We start from the raw sequence: 16,733 nt of genomic DNA, 5'->3' as shown, positions 1-16,733 counted from the left end.
GCATTGGGTGCCTCCACAGGCGGCAGGTGGATATCTGCTCTACTGTTAGCTTCCATGGGCTGCAGGGGCAGAACCTGCCTCACCATGGTCTTCACCACGGGCTGCAGGGGAGTCTCTGCTCCGGCACCTGGAGCACCTCTTCCCCCTCCTTCTTCACTGACCTTGGTGTCTGCAGAGTTGCTTCTCACATATTCTCACTCCTCTCTCTGGTTGCAATTGCAGTTGCGCAGCATTTTTCCCCCCTTCTTAAATACGTTATTCCAGAGGCGCTACCACCGTCGCTGATGGGCTCAGCCTTGGCCAGCAGCGGGTCCATCTTGGAGCCGGCTGGCATTGGCTCTGTTGGAAATGGAGGAAGCTTCTAGCAGCTTCTCACAGAAGCCACCCCTGTAGCCCCCCTGCTACCAAAACCTTGCCACGCAAACCCAATACAGTCCCCATTGTCTGCCTCCAGGACAAGATGTGGTTTCTCCTAGAAACCACAGTGTTTCTGCACGTTTTCTTTACTGTCATTTGCAGTCATTCACTGAAGCCTAAAATGCGATGTTGTTACCTTGTTAAAGGGGTGACTAACTTATTTCTCTTAGGCTTTCTGTAGTATAGTTATATCTTAGAGAATTAAAACCAGTCGGATATCTAGAAGAAATGACTGTGATGGCCTTGATAAGAAATTAAACCATCTGTTGTTGCAAGGCTGTAAAATCTTTGGAATGGATAACAACACAAAAGAGATGATGCAAGCAGTTGGTTTAAACAAAATCATCTTCTGCGTGTACAAAACAGGGTGGACTTGCCAGCTGGGAAAGGCTCTTTCGCTCATGTTTTGCAAGGGACTGAGTCTGACTTTGGACATGCAATGTCATTTATTCTGTATGAGAATCTCGGCCCAAGTTTTTAGCAAACAGAAGGGATCCCTCTCTACCAAAATAGCTAATTTATTCTGAAGACTGTAGACAAAACCAATGAAAATATTTGAACAATATAAGCTGTATGTAATTACAGTATAAATTTTGAAGTAGAAGGGGCTGTAATACTGGAATGGTACAATGAGTTTTCAGTATTTTGACTGCCACTTTGAAGGCAGTCTCTCTCTTAATGTTTTTATTCTATACCTTGCCATTAGGATGATTACAGTAGAGCGATTCCCCCCCCCTTTTTTGCATTGCCCGATTTTTCTTAATGGCTATAGTGACAGTGACATAGTTCCAAATATTTAATTAAGAATCACAAAGCTTATAGTCCAGAAACCTTTGTGAATATTGCATCACCTAGCTTTTATTCTTTTCTCTTAGCGAAGGGTGCTAGGCTATGAAGTAACGACCACCATTCATCTTCTGTCCTGAGTTAACAGCTCAGCCATTCTGCTGCTTCTGGTTATGATTATAAGGGTTACATCTCTGGCTTTCCTAGCAGCTTCAGTGTAATAGCTTACATTTTTAGTGCTAACAATTGGAACTGATTTACAGTAAGAATTTAGCTTTGTTTTGTGCAGATTTGCAGTAGTGTTTTATATTCATCTGGCCAGAATGTTTCAAGAATTCTATTTCAAAGTGGAATTCCAGAAAATATTTTAACAGGTTTTTTTTTTTTTATGCCAGAATCCAGAATGTTTCAAGAATTCTATTTCAAAGTGGAATTCCAGAAAATATTTTAACAGTTTTTTTTTTTCTTTGGCTCAGGCCATCATTGCAGAAGCAGGTAAGCTTATAAAAGATTCTATATTAATTGGTTTCAGTCGCTTTGAGTTGCAGGAAAGGTACTTACCTACACTAAAAGCATATCTGTCTGTAGATGATTTACACAGAGAACATGCTGAGATTCATTTTGTCCTAGAAATAGGAGGCGGAGACTGATAATGGATGCAAAGTTTAACAGTGCATCTGGATTGTGCCTGAGTGTAAATCTTGATGAGGTTTTTTTTAACTATAACCTATTGCAGCGGGCCAAGAAGTAAGAAGGTCTCTAAGGTGAAGTGTTCACTCATGTTCTTTAGGCTACTAGTCCAACATTGAAAGTTTGTTCAACCTTCTACAAAAGAGCCTGGTGCCTTTTAAAAGCATTTGTGCATTAAGCTTGTATGTCTTGAGTTGGTCAGATCTATGTTAGCAGCTACGTGCATTTAATCAGTTCTAAATTAGTAGCTAGACTAGAGTTTTACAGCTTCTGCCCTCCACAAGATGTACTCACGCAGCTGCATCCTCTCTGGCAGATGCAGGAGAAGGGATTAGATCCTGTATTTCTTGTGGGTCTTTCAAGAGATGCTTTCTCGCTGAAGTTGCGATACGTTTCTTGCAGTCCCCTTGCATCCTCTTTGGGCTGTTGACATGAGCATCTATCACCAGAGGCACAGGAAACTCGAAAAGGCACTTGTTAAACAGTATTGTGACATGCTGCAATAACTACTAACACTTGCTCCCCCCCGCCCCTCCGTGTTTAATTAGTGCATGTGGCAGCCCTTTCTTTAAGGTTAGTTTCATGCTTGCCTCTGAAATTCGCTCAATCTCTTTCTTGCTGAGAAGATACTTAAATAGTTACAAGGAAACAGGGGGGCTTATGTTTTTTAAATCACTTCGAAATTTTCAGGACTTATTAAGTAATGGGGTTTCAGAAAAGCTGTTTCATTTGTTTGTATAGAATAGGCATAATTTATTAATTGCTGGCATTAAAGAATGCTGTTCTTTAAGGCTTTTGATTCAAGCATTCTGGATTGAAGTGATTCTTCCTTCTGGAATTGATTGGTCTCAGCTCTGTTTCATGAAGTAAATTCTTTCCTTCAGCACAAAGCAAAAGCCTTTGAAAACCAAGTGACACTGACATGTGCGTGTGTTAATCCCATTCTGTGCCTGTGTTCAGACACTGTTATTCATACCTCATAAAATCTGAAGTTGTTACTGGGAAGTGGCTCTTACACTAATTTAATCAATTAGGCCGAAATCTAGGAGGAGTTTACTGTGCTTTTAAAAGCTTTTGATATTTCCACAAAGATTTTTCAGAACCACACGCTCGATTAGAAGTCCCAAGAAATACTGTTCCCTGTCTGCAACATGCTACATCCCCAATCACTGCACGCTTCAAACTAAACACCAGTTTTCTTCTTATTGGAGAGGTTGCTAATTGCATTTCTTTTAATACTAATCCAAGGATTTCAAAGCTTTCTGCGGACAACAGAGCCTCATGCTACTTTGGCAGAAAAGATGGAGCTAGGTAGTCAGACTTTCTCACTGGGAATCAAGTTTTGTAGGGGTTTTTTTGAGTGGCTTTACAATTTGACTGGGAATTAGCTTTGGAAAAAAGCTGGTGCGGGGTGTTTGGCCATTCAGGTGATAACTCCATCAGTTTCATGGGGCAGCACACAGGGAAGTGAATATCCTAATGCTTAGCCCATCAGAGTTTACTCCTTCCTCATATTTAGACAGGCTTGATTTTCTCCATGTTGAACGTGAATCAGACCAGAAGATAGATATTTGGAGTCTCTCTTGGATCTTCATAAATAGATAATTTTCGGTTTCTTCATATTATCACGCTGCTGCTTGTGGGAGCAGCCTTTTGTGCGCATGGTCTCGCAGGCACTTCTGCGAGTGCTCCTGTAATAACAAAGGTTTGTGGAGGATATCAAACAGCCGTGGAATCCACATCGTCAAGGCAGAGCTTTTATTAAGGTGGTTTTTTTTTTTTTTAATACGACTTCAAGGTCCCTGACTTTGTCCATACATTTCCACTCTAAGTATGTTTGATCACTCTATTAAATGGAATCCTTATGGGGAATTTGGTGCCAACAACACTGAAACCTGTTAGCTGAAACAAAAAACATTCTCTTTTAGGGAAATTAGAGGTCTGACTTTTGAAATTTAAGTGCTTGTCCGTCTGTCTTTCTTCAAATAGCCTCCATTTAAGTTTTTAAATGTGTTGTGAGTACTCTTCCACAAAAAGAAAAAAAAAATGGGGTTGTGTTATGAGGTTGTTTTTTTTTTTTTTAGGTGAAATTGCTGCTGGCTCCAACTGTAATGGGTTGAAAATGCCACAATCTGCTAGCTAGAAGAATCTATGTTACTAGGCTTCCCTTAAATCCCATTCCTGCAGCCCGCAAAAGACATCTAATATTTACGATTAAAAGTATCTTGACTGTGGCTTCTGCATGGGTTCTCTGCTCACCGATTTCCTCGTACATGATGGAGAAGCACAGTGTTCCGTGTTTACAGAAAACAGTAGGCTTTTTTTGGAATCTGCCTTTTAAAATTCAGTAGAGAAAGAAAAAAGTAAGTGCATCCTAATGAATGCCGGTGATAAGGTAGCAGTACACTTCTGCATTGCCTGGCATACAAACCCTGGCTTTGCTTTTGCAGACGTCATGATAGCGAGGTCAATGATCTGTCTCCCTGAACTTTGGTGTTTGGTTTTGGGCGTACTGCCTGATGGGCGTAGGTGTGCCATTTGGGAATCCCGCAGATAGCACCGGTGGTGATTTTTGTGCGTTATCTTTTCCAGATTTCAGAGAGTTGTTAGGTAAAGGAGCATTGCTGTAGCTGTCGACTTTTCTCCAAAGCAACCCAGTTTTAAGCAACTGTTTTAAAATGAGAACCACCACCTGAAAAACATTGCTCTGGGTGGAAGTGACATAATGATTTAGCTTTTCCTGGTGTCTCACCTTTTGAGTCAGATGTGGTAGGGAGGAGTGAAGTGTTGTGAAAGCGCAAAGCCAGAGCGAAGCACGGCCTGTTCTTTGTGCTTTGCATTAAAGATGTCAAAACTAGATGCCTTTCTGAGAAATGAAGAACAAATGGCTACTGAGAAAAAAGCCCTTACGTATGGACTGCATTAAGACCTAGCGCTAGTAGGCTGGAGTATTTTGAAAAGTGAGTAGGTAAAGGGTAGAGGTACCTTTCTTTAAACTAGCAGTGATATACGTAGGTTGGTTATTCCAATGGGAAATGGAGAATGCAGGTTTACAGAATGGGAATTATAAAAGTCTCAAGCAGATGGGCAAAGGGTTCCATTAATCTTTTAATACCAAGTCTTTCATTAAGAGCACAAAATCTCTTCCACACCTGCAGAAATCGTAGTAAAACCTGCAGCTTTACAAACCCTGTTAAATCCTTCAAACTGTTGAAACGTTTTCCTAACGTTATGCTAAAAGTAGAGTTTATTTCAAAGCAAAATAGGGGAGGAGAATTTGGACAGCAGTGTTTGGCTCAAATACTGTCAGATCCCAAATAAACTACACAATCTATTTGTATTTGCATGAAAATAATTTTAAATACCTAATGTGCAACAGCTGGGGCCTCATTTTTGAGTATTTAAGAAGGAACAGATTCAAACCCAAGCATGATTATTTATATAGCAGAAACCTGAAGACGGGGAGTGTTCCCCAGGTACTCTGTAAACTTTGGGGAGTCAGTGTCCCCTTTTTGTCAGTGTTTGAAATGGCTGTTGAGGCTGAAATTTGTACAGGTAGACTGCTCTCGGTACCTTTTGCTTTTTTGGAAGTTCAGCATCTGTGGATCAGGTCAGACCCACTGATCTCAAACCTCTCAGAGTTTGTCTCGGTTGTCTAACTGTCTCTGTTTCCCTTGTCTCTTTGGCAGATCACCATGGAGTAACAAATACGATCCCCCCCTGGAAGACGGTGCCATGCCATCTGCTCGCCTGCGCAAGCTGGAGGTGGAAGCCAACAATGCCTTTGACCAGTACAGAGACTTGTATGTCAGTTCTACCATACAGAGCCCTCTGCTTTCTTTGTTTCCTTCAGCAGGCATGCAATGCACACAATGAGTCTAAAATGTGGTCGCTAGCTGCCTCTGAGAGTGGCATACCAATGTATAGCAGAGGAAGAAGGGTAGGCAGCTGCTGATCTGCTGGTGGGAAGCGTATCCGCTGTGATTTCACGATACGAAAACATGATCAAATTTGTCAGCTGATGCTAGAGGCAGATGCTGAGGTGCTTTCCTACCTCCCTCCCCCCTTTAACAGATTAATGGCGTCTTTGTCCTGAGATGACCTGTGTTCTCTTTGATCTTGACTAAGTTCAGTCTTAAACCATCTGCTTTTCCCATTCCCTCAAGACGGTACTCTTTCAAAATATCTATATATATAGCAGCAGCTTTCACATCTTCCAGTAAAATGACAGGCGCTAGTATACTGAGATGCAGCAGTTGTATGGGGATTAACGTACTTCTGCTGCAAGCGCCATTCTCTGAAGCTTGTTTTAGGCCCTGTCTTGTTGAAGAGGTAGGTGTAAAGCAAAGGAATTAATAGAGCATGTGTAAGATAAATGTAGATTAGGCAGTGTCTTTTTTAAAGCAGCAGTAGGAAGCTGCCTGGGTGACTTGTCAGTTGAACAATTTTTCTGAAAGGTGGGACTGCGCTGGTCTTGCATTGCAATCACATCCAAGGTCTTGAGATGTGATCAGGTTTAGCTGTCGTCTTTCTAGATTGTGGTCTCCTAAGCGGTGATGGGATGGAAATAGTAATGCTAAATCTAAAAAGGAAGCGTGTGTCGCAAAGCAAAATGAACTTACTGCTTTATCCAGTAACGGGATGCTTTCTTATTGGAGATGCCTAATGACCATGAAAAAGGTGAACGAACCTCATTGCTTCTTCATGTTGCCCAAAAAGGGAGATAAAACACATCCTTAGATGTGGTTCATCATGTGTCACTGTATATTACAATGCTGACAAAAGCAGATAAAAAGGTACTTTTCTTGCTAGATTTTCTACTCATTTTAAGATGTGGCTTGATGTAAATGTAGCCTGTCCAAACGTGTAATCTTCACGCTTTTGTTACAGGTACCAATTTTTTACTTATTTTCATGCATTATTTTCATAGGTATCCGACTTCTCTTGCAAGTAACAGTTGTTACTGGTATCTGAACTTACTGGAAGAAAGGAATTTTGCATATGCAGCAAAGAGAAGTTTGCAGTTACTCCCCAGGTGCAGAACAGACCAGGAGCGATAGGATTTTTAATACACTGAGATGAAAATGAGTAGGTTTGTGGAACCAAGACTGTCTTTTTAAATCCCTCTCTGAACAGATGACCGTGAAGTCATGGCTGGATACAATAACTCCTTTAAAAAGGTTTCATTTGCAGGAAGGAAAGCGCGGTACAGGTTACTCTCAGAGTTAGGTGAATCTGCTGAGCCCTGTTCAGCATGTGGTGCAACAGTAGTCTTAATACATTGTATGGAACCAAAAGGCGAGATTGTATCAAATTTCATCTTTCAGTTTGTCAGTCCAGGTTTTATAGGCAGTACGTTGTTAGAGGGCATACGGGAGGGATTTCTCACAAAGACTTCATTCTCGTGTCATCAGCCAGAAATGACGGAGGTATTATGGCTTGCAGTGTAGTCAGACTAGATAAGCGCATCTGTCAGCACAGTACGCTTTGATGCATGTTATGATCTCAAAAATGTGTCAGAAAAAGAGGAGAAGGGTGGCTTACATTTTGCTGAGTGGTGTAAAAATTGTGGCATTTCTTGAAAGAATTTGTGAAGTTAGGGAAACTTAACCTGACCATTTGAAGGGTTCCTCATGCTTGAAATTGGAAATGATTTGTACTTTACCTACAACGGAGATTTGGATAGAAACATGCTTTTGTTCTAGTAGTTGGACTCTGCAGTTTCCTTAATAAGACAATTGGATTTTGTATTTTGACAGCAGAAGCTTAATTTTTACTTGGAGATTGGAGTGGGGGGTAAAATGAGGCGGAGGTAACAAGTGCCAGGTTTCCTCGCTGCTGCGTGCTGGTCTTGCCAACGTATCAGGTTGGGAATGACTGTAACAATTACCGGCATAACAGCTGCTGAAGCCATGTGGGAGTCTGAAGTGTGGGGAGGGTTGCAGTGGGAACAAGATGGCAATTGCAGTGATGTAATTTCCATGGTCTGCTAGAGCTGGAAACTAATACTGCGTGTACCCACTGTAAAGCCAGAAGTAGGTCTGAGCCATGTGATGTCGATTGAAGGTGTCACTGGCCTTCTGGTTTGGCAGCTTGCAGTGCTGGGAAAGGAGTGCACGATGCATTGGTTCCAGGACAAAGTTATCAGTGTCATTTCAAATTCCGGAGCCAGTGACAACAGAGATTTTCCAGCATTGTGAAATATTTCAGGCTCGTTTGAAAGCATTGATGTATTACTCAAAAAAAATAAGCAGCGTGCTGGCAGTCTTCAGTACTGTATCTTTTGTGGAAATTATGGTTTCTGCTATATGGGAAGATTTATAACAGGTCCACCTTCCAGTAACGGCGTTCGTTTTGTAGGCAGTGTGCGAAAAAAGTTTCTTGGATTGACCTGCAGAGACTTTAATTGTCTCTGTTCACTCTGATGGGGTTGTCCGTCCACCCAGACCGTTCATAGGTGACACAAATCTAATCGATACTTCACATTACAAATTCTTTCTTTAAAAATGTGAGTTTAAGTGCAGTGGCTGTTGCACTGTTAGACTTTCAGCTTGCATTGCAGATTTAAGAGGATGAAAACGATGCTGAGAGAGAAGCTTCTGATCTGACACATCAGGTTCTCATACAGCAGTCCCTTGAGAGGCTGTTCTGTCCCTCTCTCTACGGGGTAGAGAATGTTTTTGAACTACACCTCTAACCACAGCTATGCTGTGTTTTATGGTAGAGAGGTAAAGTTAATACAAAAATAATCTTATGTAAGCAGTCATTCGCAGAGAGCACCGGGCTCCAGTGTGCTTGAACTTCTTGGGCTGTTAGACATTTTATTCCTATAATGAGGGTTTCTGCTAGGTTTTTCAAAGCAGTTTGTGGCTTTGTTTCCAGCCTTGCTGGGCTAAACTGCTGGATCTTGTGCTTGCAGACATCTAGCCAGTATGGACTGCCCGTCTTAGAAAGATGTTGTGTATCTTAATACCTTGTAAGCACTTGTCCCTGAGACGTTGCTCTGCATGGTGCTCGCTTCGCTCCCCAGCTTTAAAATACATCTTATACTGGTCGTTGCAGCGAGGAGCGGAAGAGGAACATGTTTCCTTTCTATAGAAAAATAAGTACTTTTGAGAATATGTGTTATTCACACTCTGCTCTCAGCATACGGTCCAAGCTCCCTCTGGATTGTCTCCCATTTTACCTTTACGCACAGTAACTGATAATATCTGAGCGAGTTCATCTCGGGCGTCTCCCAAGACTTCAGATAGCTTCAGTTTTTCCTTCTGTCAGTCCCATTTGGCCCACATACCAGTCCTTTTTAGATTTCTGTTCTAATCAGGTGTGGTAAGTATCCACCTACATTTAATGAGTCATCGGCATGTATTTGCCATTTCCCAAGGGGTTGGCACCTGCTAGCGTGGGTGTTTTGAGGGAAACAGCCTGTTATGCATTTGTTAACAATTTGTGTGCAATAATCCATACAGATTTGCTTGCTGGTGACTAGTCTTAAATTTGAGTTTTGTCCCCAAAAGCTTACTGGCCAGCACACCGAGTGACTGTAGCGTGAAAATAAGTTTGGAGGAGTCTTGTAGTATCGCATGGAGTTGTTTCAAATCATGAAAGCTTGAGAAGAAAAGCTTAGCTGAATCTTCAGTGCCTCCTAACCAGTGCTGAGTTGTTCCCTGTAAGTGTCTGTTTTAATGCAAACTACCTTTAAGTATCTCTAGAGTTGCCCACCTTTTATTTCTAGAGGCATGTTCATGTCTCTCTGGGTTAAAGAGGAATCATACTAGGTTTTAATTCCCTCTCTATTCTATATGTTAAACAACAAGCATATTTCTTGGTTATCTGTTTTAGCAAAGTGCATGTCACTTTCCCAAAAAACAACTGTTTAATTTAGATCTCCTGCTGCCAGGTTTAACTCAGACACTGCCTGAAGCTAATGCCCTGGTATGTTTTTGTTCAGTAGGTTATTATTCCCAGATGGAAGTCTAATATCTTACACCATTCGGTTAGAGCCTTGGCTCTCCACTTCCAATATCGCGAAGATAATTTCTTCAAACACATGGTTGTAATTTATTGCCCTTTGCTTGACGTGTGTGTGCGATTGATTGAAATCAAAGCATAATGAGGACCAGGGCATCTGGATAAATCTTATCTATTTTAGATTCTGTGTTCTGTTGTTTTGGGTTGGAGATAATCAGTGCTTTAATTAAGTAATCTAATCGCTCTTTGTTGTCTGGAAGAAATAGTTTCTGAAGTGATTAAATAGAACTCCCTGGGGAAGGATGCTGCTGATCTGAATATTTCTACAAACAAGATGAGTTCTGGCAACTTTGGGCCGGTTTAGTAAGCTGACATACATTTAGAAAGCTATCCCTTACCTCTTTGTTTCTTGGGTTAAGTTGGATTTATTGGTACTTTTTTTTTTTTTAAGCTGTTAAAAATCAGAAGATAAAACGCTCCTCTTAATCATTCTGCTCCTGAAAATGTTTTTATTGATTAAGGTTTTGAGTTCCCTCAACAGAGTAAGCCATGAAGCCTTTTGAACTTCTGCTTCTATCTGTGTTTTGATGTTGATCCATTTTCAATTTGTTGTATTAGAGCTCTGGACAAGGAATTTGGTAGGAGCGGAAGGAGGTCTGGGAGAGGATTGACCTCTAAAATGTCTTCATTGTGGGTAATCCTCTTGTTATTGAATTTTGGATTGGAATCCTGTCCGAAATGGAGTTAGTCACTCAAATTTTTGATGGTGTTGGCAGTGCTGAGGATGGTGCCCCTGCCAACCAAGCATTTGCAGTACTCTCTGCAGCGTAGATACTGCCTAAACTGAACATCCATCACCTTTCTCTTTTCAGCTGGAGGAGGAAAGGCTACAAGAATTTCCTGTACGCATGTGCCTTCAGGAATACGTAGATTCAGGAGCCATTTGCTAGAGAGCTTGAGGGGACTCAACTGCTGGTCAGGTACACCAGTGAAGTCCCAGTGACAGACAAGCTTACCCTTTAATTTTCAGAGTGCTCAGGACTGACTCTTGTTCTTATCAGTGTGTTTAATCTCACTGAACAGCCTCGGTTTGCTTCAGGGATGTCTCATTTTGGCTTCACTCTGCGGCTCCTCGCCACTGAACTCTGTGCCATCGTCTCAGCCACCAAGTATGTTCAAATGTCCCGTAAGCTACTGGATAGCTTTCCCCTTTTTAGCTGTTTTTACCTTTTTTCTTCATTTGTTTTGGATTGTGTGCTTGAACCACCTCTGATATTAGCCTTTGTCTGCTTGTTTTGGTATGAAAAAATGGCAAACCTCTGTTAATGCTGCCCTTAGACTTTAACTCCTTCAGAGTGCTGCTGTAGTTTGTCATCTGACTTCTCCTTCCCTGCCTTTGTATATCCCTTTACCTGGTCTGATACGTGTCTTTACCTGGTCTGATAGACCATGAGGTACTCTGAGTGGAGTTCGTTCCTCTCCAATTTTGAAAATACTTTGCACTTCTCGCAAGGTTTGTAGCAATTGCTGTATTTATCTGTTTGACCAAATTTGATTTATTTTGTGCGTGGAACAGCGCCGATTCCACCAAGTAAATGGAAGGAGAGCACCAGATGTAAGAGGCGTAATTAGTGTTTTTGGTTTTAGCACAGCCTGCCAGCGCTCAGGCCCGTAGGTGTGCATGGGGGAGCGGTCGCTGAGCTTCGATTCCTGCAGCCTGCAGTGCAACTTTCAACTCACAAAGTGATTAGGCAGCTGTGAGCTCTTTATATAAGCGTTCCGTCTGTGTTTAGATGTAAACCTAGTTTGCCTAAACTAAAAACCCATGGAAAGCTTTGAAGTGACTTTATTGCCATTAGCTCACTGTTCCTCATTAATGGTTACTAGCCCTTTGTGATGGCTTTCTCTTGGGCATGATAGTTACTGTGGTTTTCACAGCAAGGGCCCTGCAGATTGAATCCAGATGCATTTGTTATGCATCCTAGCGCTAAGGAAACCTGACTTTCCATCTCACTGCTGGCTAGGGTTTTGCACAATAGGGTGTGACATCAGGATTATGTCATCCATGAGATTCTTGCCTCCGGGTTAGACTGATAAGTACAAGATGAAGTCTCATAAGACAGATCTAAACTGCCAAGATGCTCGCTGCTTTAATGTTCGTGTGCTTTTAAAATTAAAACCATGATGTTTTCCCAAGGAAATTGTTTAGATGTAAGAGTAAACAGAGCAGTGTTGGGGTCCCTTCCTTAACTCGCCCATGGGCAGCTCAAAACTCAAAAGAAAATCAGTATTGGAGTTGTTGATACATATATTACACAGATTAGAGCAAATGTAGAAGGAGAGAGGAAAAAATTAAGCGTACTGTCATGCTGTGAAAACTGAATTAGTTGCTTTTCATCAGATTTTTTTTTTTTTTTCTTTCTTTGGGTGCTTCATTGTGGAGCAGCTCTGTACAGACTACATTCTTATCTTCTGAATCTGAGATATTCAGCGGAGGAGGAGTTTTTCCCTTGGGTTCCCACGGTTCTCTGTGATTACATAAAATCTGAACACTGGAGAGGGAAAGCTTGTATTAGGAGGTCAGCACTGATGATGCAGTGCTATCCTCAAACACCCTTCTCTGAAGGTTTTAAATCCCTAGTAAGAAATTGCTTACATGCTTTCAAAAATGGAGTGAGACTAAATTTTAAAATGCCAGTGAATTATGATCTGGAATTTTTGAACTGATTATCTCTAGCAATACATGGCTGTGCTTGCACTTACAGAAATTTACCTCACGCTCTCACAATGTACGGTGTTTTAATGATGGAAAATTGAAGGCAGAGTAACTTAACAAATAATAGCCATCTTGTAGCATATCTGATACATGCCTGCTTGAAGAAAGCAGTATGTCACATGAAATCTGTAGTCTGCACAGACTTTGGCAAACTTAATACATGACGCAGAAGACTTCTGCTGCTGTCTTTTCCCCTCCTACCCATATTTGAATTATAGCTGGCAGAGTCTAAAATGTGTCAGACTGTCAGTGGATGAAGCAGTGGGCTGTCTCTGCAGAGCATGCTGGTCGAACGGATGGGTACGGGTGAAAGATTTGTAAGCAGTCGGTGCTTCCTGGTAGTTAATGAACCAGTTACGCGTTTGGACATGTTACAAAGTGACCCATTGTCTTGCTTATTAGGTGGCTAATGGAACTGTTTCCAGGTGACTTCTCAAAAGGGATTTGGTCATTAGTTTCCATCTGCCAAGAGCAATTGGATGGTAAGGAAAATGTGAGCAATGCACTTTTTTTTCTTTTAAATAATGAAAGGTACTAGAAAGCACAAAATGGGAGGTTCTGGGGGATTTTTAACCTTCAGGATCCCATTGTTTGGATACTGTTTTCCTTCCTTGCAGAGTTCTTGCACTTCACAACTCTGCTTCGCAGTTTGAGTCATCCCACCATGGTCCAGATGTGTGCTTTTAAGTACAACTGGCATTGAAGTTACACATACCTAACGAGATTGGTATGTTTGCTTGAGGGATTTTTGCACCTGTGTATGCTGGAAAGAATTTCTGTAAAATACCTGTACAGAGTCCACAAGCATACTTTGGGCTGTGTTCATAAACTGTGGTGAAAACCAGCTGGTCTAAATACACAAACATTTTACCTTCTTCATTTTAAGTATTTAGGTAACATTCTGAAAGTGTTATACAATTGCACTCCTGGGACCAGAGAAGGAGGGAGGGAGGAATTGTAAATCATCTGTACTCAGGCCAGTGGGAGAAGTGTTACATCCTGGTTGGTTCCTGGTACCAACCTGTCCTTTTTATTAAAGAACAGGCTCGTGAGCCTCATTACTAGAAAGCTGGGTGGAGGACACAGGCAATGAAATTATTTAGTGACACCTCTGATCTCTTGATGTTGTCCTGAAGACTTTTTTTTCCCCTTGCTTGAGCTACAAGATGGCAGGTGATTTGAATGATCCAAAACCTTAGCAATGGTTTTGGGTTTGGCGGAGGGTGGGTTGCTGAAACTTGTCACTTCCTTCATATTTCTGTTGCTCTTTATGTGCTGGTTTGAAATGACAGGGTGCAGGCATAGGGGAAGGACTCGGTGAAAATTGTGCCAAGTCACTTGCCATTACAGTCATCTGTTTTAATAATAGTTGAAACGCCTGCTTCCTCACCTAGTCTTCTAGGTGATGTTTTTGGGTTGCTGTTAGCCACTAGCTTCTCAGATTGTGACTTTAGTCATTGTCACTCTTGTAAAAACATTTGTAGCTGAATGCTCAGTATTTTCCTTTGGGGTAGGTTTTTTAAATGACAGGTTTCTTGGAAGTCTGTTGATCTAAATAGATGGAGACATTTCCCTTTCTATGCTGAACTTTTGTAGCTGGAAGAAATAGCTATGCAACCTTTAGGGGGAAAAAAAAGAGAATATATTTTGCTGCTTTAAATGAGCCAGTTTGAAACACTGTGCAACTCTCTTGAAGGTTTGCATAGCCAGTCTGAGGTTCCAGGTATCGGTACTTTGGCATCAGGGTTTTGTGGCTTAGTGCTGCGAGAGCCATAAGCCAGATACGAAAAAAACCACCCAGTGTCTCTGGCTCTCAGTTACTTTCTGGAAAATACACAAGTGTTTTTATGGATGAGTGATTTGGTTCTGAAGTATAATTGAAAGTCATAGCTTGTTTTTACTGCTGTGTGGTGGAAACTCATTTTCTCAGTATAGGGTCCAGCATTCATTTGCAGGGCTTGGGGGAAGTAGAATGCTATCGGGAAAGTTACAGTGCCTTTTCTGGTCTGTCCTTTAGTGGTAAAACAAAGTGATTAATCTGTTCTCCTTTCTTGAGGTCTGTGTTGGAAGCTGGGGGATTTCCTCCCCTATCACATCCCTCTTGAAGTTACGGCTTTGTTCTGGCCGCAGTCTCTCCATTTCATGGATACAGCTCGAGTTCCTTAAACAAGTTTCCATCCTGTGTCTCCACCCGCTTAAACTTCAAACACTTCATAAAGCTTTGGATCACTCTTAGCTTAAATATTTTCTTTTATTCTTGCATTCGTAAAGTAGGTCAGTCTTAAGTGTGACATTTTTTGTATAGAACAGCTTTTTCCAGGAGTTCTGTGGTTGATGAGTAACGGATATAAAACTTAAGTGTTTGATCGTGACATTAAAACTAGAATTGATTTTGAGTGAAATGCTATGCTGAATTTTGTAAAGAGAATGAATGATTACATTGGGCCTTATGCCTTTTAATCACCTTTCTGGGCAAACTTGTAAAAAGCAATTTTACTAGAGATGGAAGAACACTGGCTGTCCTCGGAGAGGACAGGGATATCATTTGGCAGTGTTTTGGTTATTAATAAAGGGACGTGACAACCATAAGACTACGTTTTTTCATCATTTTATAACAAACTTTTGCCTGTGGGTAAACCCAGAGAACATCCTGGAGAGATCCGTGTCCTTAAGCAGAAGAGGAGAGATTGCTTTGCATTGAATTGCTGTCCTTTGGAAATGGTTTATCCTTTAGGGATGTTTCTGAGGTACCCCAGTACGAATTGGAGTTTTCCTCCTACGTCAGACCTCTTGTACGTCTCAAAAGCATCTGCTGATTGCTTTGTGCTGGGCCTTGGATGCTTTGGGAGAGGACTTGAGCTTCTAAAGAAGACAGATCGCCTTTTACGACTGCTGTTGTGCGGGAGGATAATGTACCACAAGCAGGGGTATCCAGAACGGGCAACCAAAGAAAATTCTGTTCGATCCAGGAGCTCTGTAGTGCTTTCAAATTGTTTTGCTGCAACTAATGCATGTAACTTTGATGGGCCTGTGCTCTGGTTTGCTCATCCATTTCTTTAACACAGAAGATACCAGCTTACGCCTTCCAGGAACCTTTTCCAAGCTGGTTACCTCTCCTGCTTCAATTTTAATAAGTGCTGCTTTTTAATCTGTGGTGAAGGGGTTTCTTGGAGGTGGTCCAGCCTTCTTGCAGCAAACCCAAGTTCATGAATGTGGATTTAAATTCCTACCAATCAGTCTGTCATCCAGTTTTCTATTACGTAGCAGCCAATTAACCTGTAGCACTTCTTCATTTTTCTTGAAGAAAACAGGTTTCAAGGAATGTTCCCCTCTCCAAACATGACTTTCCTGGGTTTAGATAGTCTTCAGAAATCCCACTTCAGTGCATTTTTGTTTCTGTGAGGAAAGATGAAATCTAACGTAGTGATCAATGATATATATTTTCTCCCCATGAAGGAGTGAATTTTTGAAGTGATTATATATTGCTGAAGCACAGAGGAGGCTTTGGCTAATATATATCCCGGCGTGCCTTGGATTCATAACGGTTCAATCGCTGGCATTGTTGTTTGAGTCTCAAGATACTGGATCTGGCTATGGCAAAGCAATTTTATTGAAATAGCATGTTGGTATTTAAAACAATATTCATACTATATTTGATTCATTAAATATACAAAGGCAAGTTAAAGCGTTTCCATGTGTGCGCTGTTAGTTCTGGCGGGAGGTTTTTCGGATGGTTTTATGTGGTTTCAGACAACATTTTAGCACATTCTTAAAATACCCACAAAAGCCTTTATGTAAAATCTCATAAAGGTGAACCACATAAAAATTATTTTTTTCCTGTTTCATGTCATTAGGATCAAAGTACAGTAGGTAAGAATAAATTTCCAAAACCCTTGTTTCGGTCCCTCTCTTAATTAATGTTTCATGCTCATAGCAAGCTCATAAAGTGGGTAATGGGGAAACTGTCTGTACACACTGTAATATTCTCAGTAGCTGCCAGTTCATTTTGAGTGAATTCACTTATTCTATATATGAATTTTTTTTTTAAGGAGACTTGGTCATGAAATGGACAATAGCTTCTGCTCTCTGGCCT

The 16,733-nt window shown here is 41.2% G+C and overlaps 1 protein-coding gene across 1 annotated transcript in view; it reads left to right on the top strand.

Annotated features, from left to right (window-relative positions):
* The window catches only part of CAPZB (capping actin protein of muscle Z-line beta subunit), a 45,617-nt gene that overhangs the window by 12,964 nt on the left and 15,920 nt on the right, over positions 1–16,733 (top strand). The window contains exon 3 of the mRNA XM_019474762.1: positions 5,583–5,696. Within this exon, the coding sequence (XP_019330307.1) occupies positions 5,583–5,696 (114 nt within the window). The remainder of the gene's footprint in view (positions 1–5,582; positions 5,697–16,733) is intronic.

The sequence above is a fragment of the Aptenodytes forsteri genome, unplaced genomic scaffold (genome assembly GCF_000699145.1).
Source record: "Aptenodytes forsteri isolate BGI_AS27 unplaced genomic scaffold, ASM69914v1 Scaffold61, whole genome shotgun sequence".
NCBI classification, from domain to species: domain Eukaryota; kingdom Metazoa; phylum Chordata; class Aves; order Sphenisciformes; family Spheniscidae; genus Aptenodytes; species Aptenodytes forsteri.
This window is presented reverse-complemented; position numbering and strand designations above follow the sequence as displayed.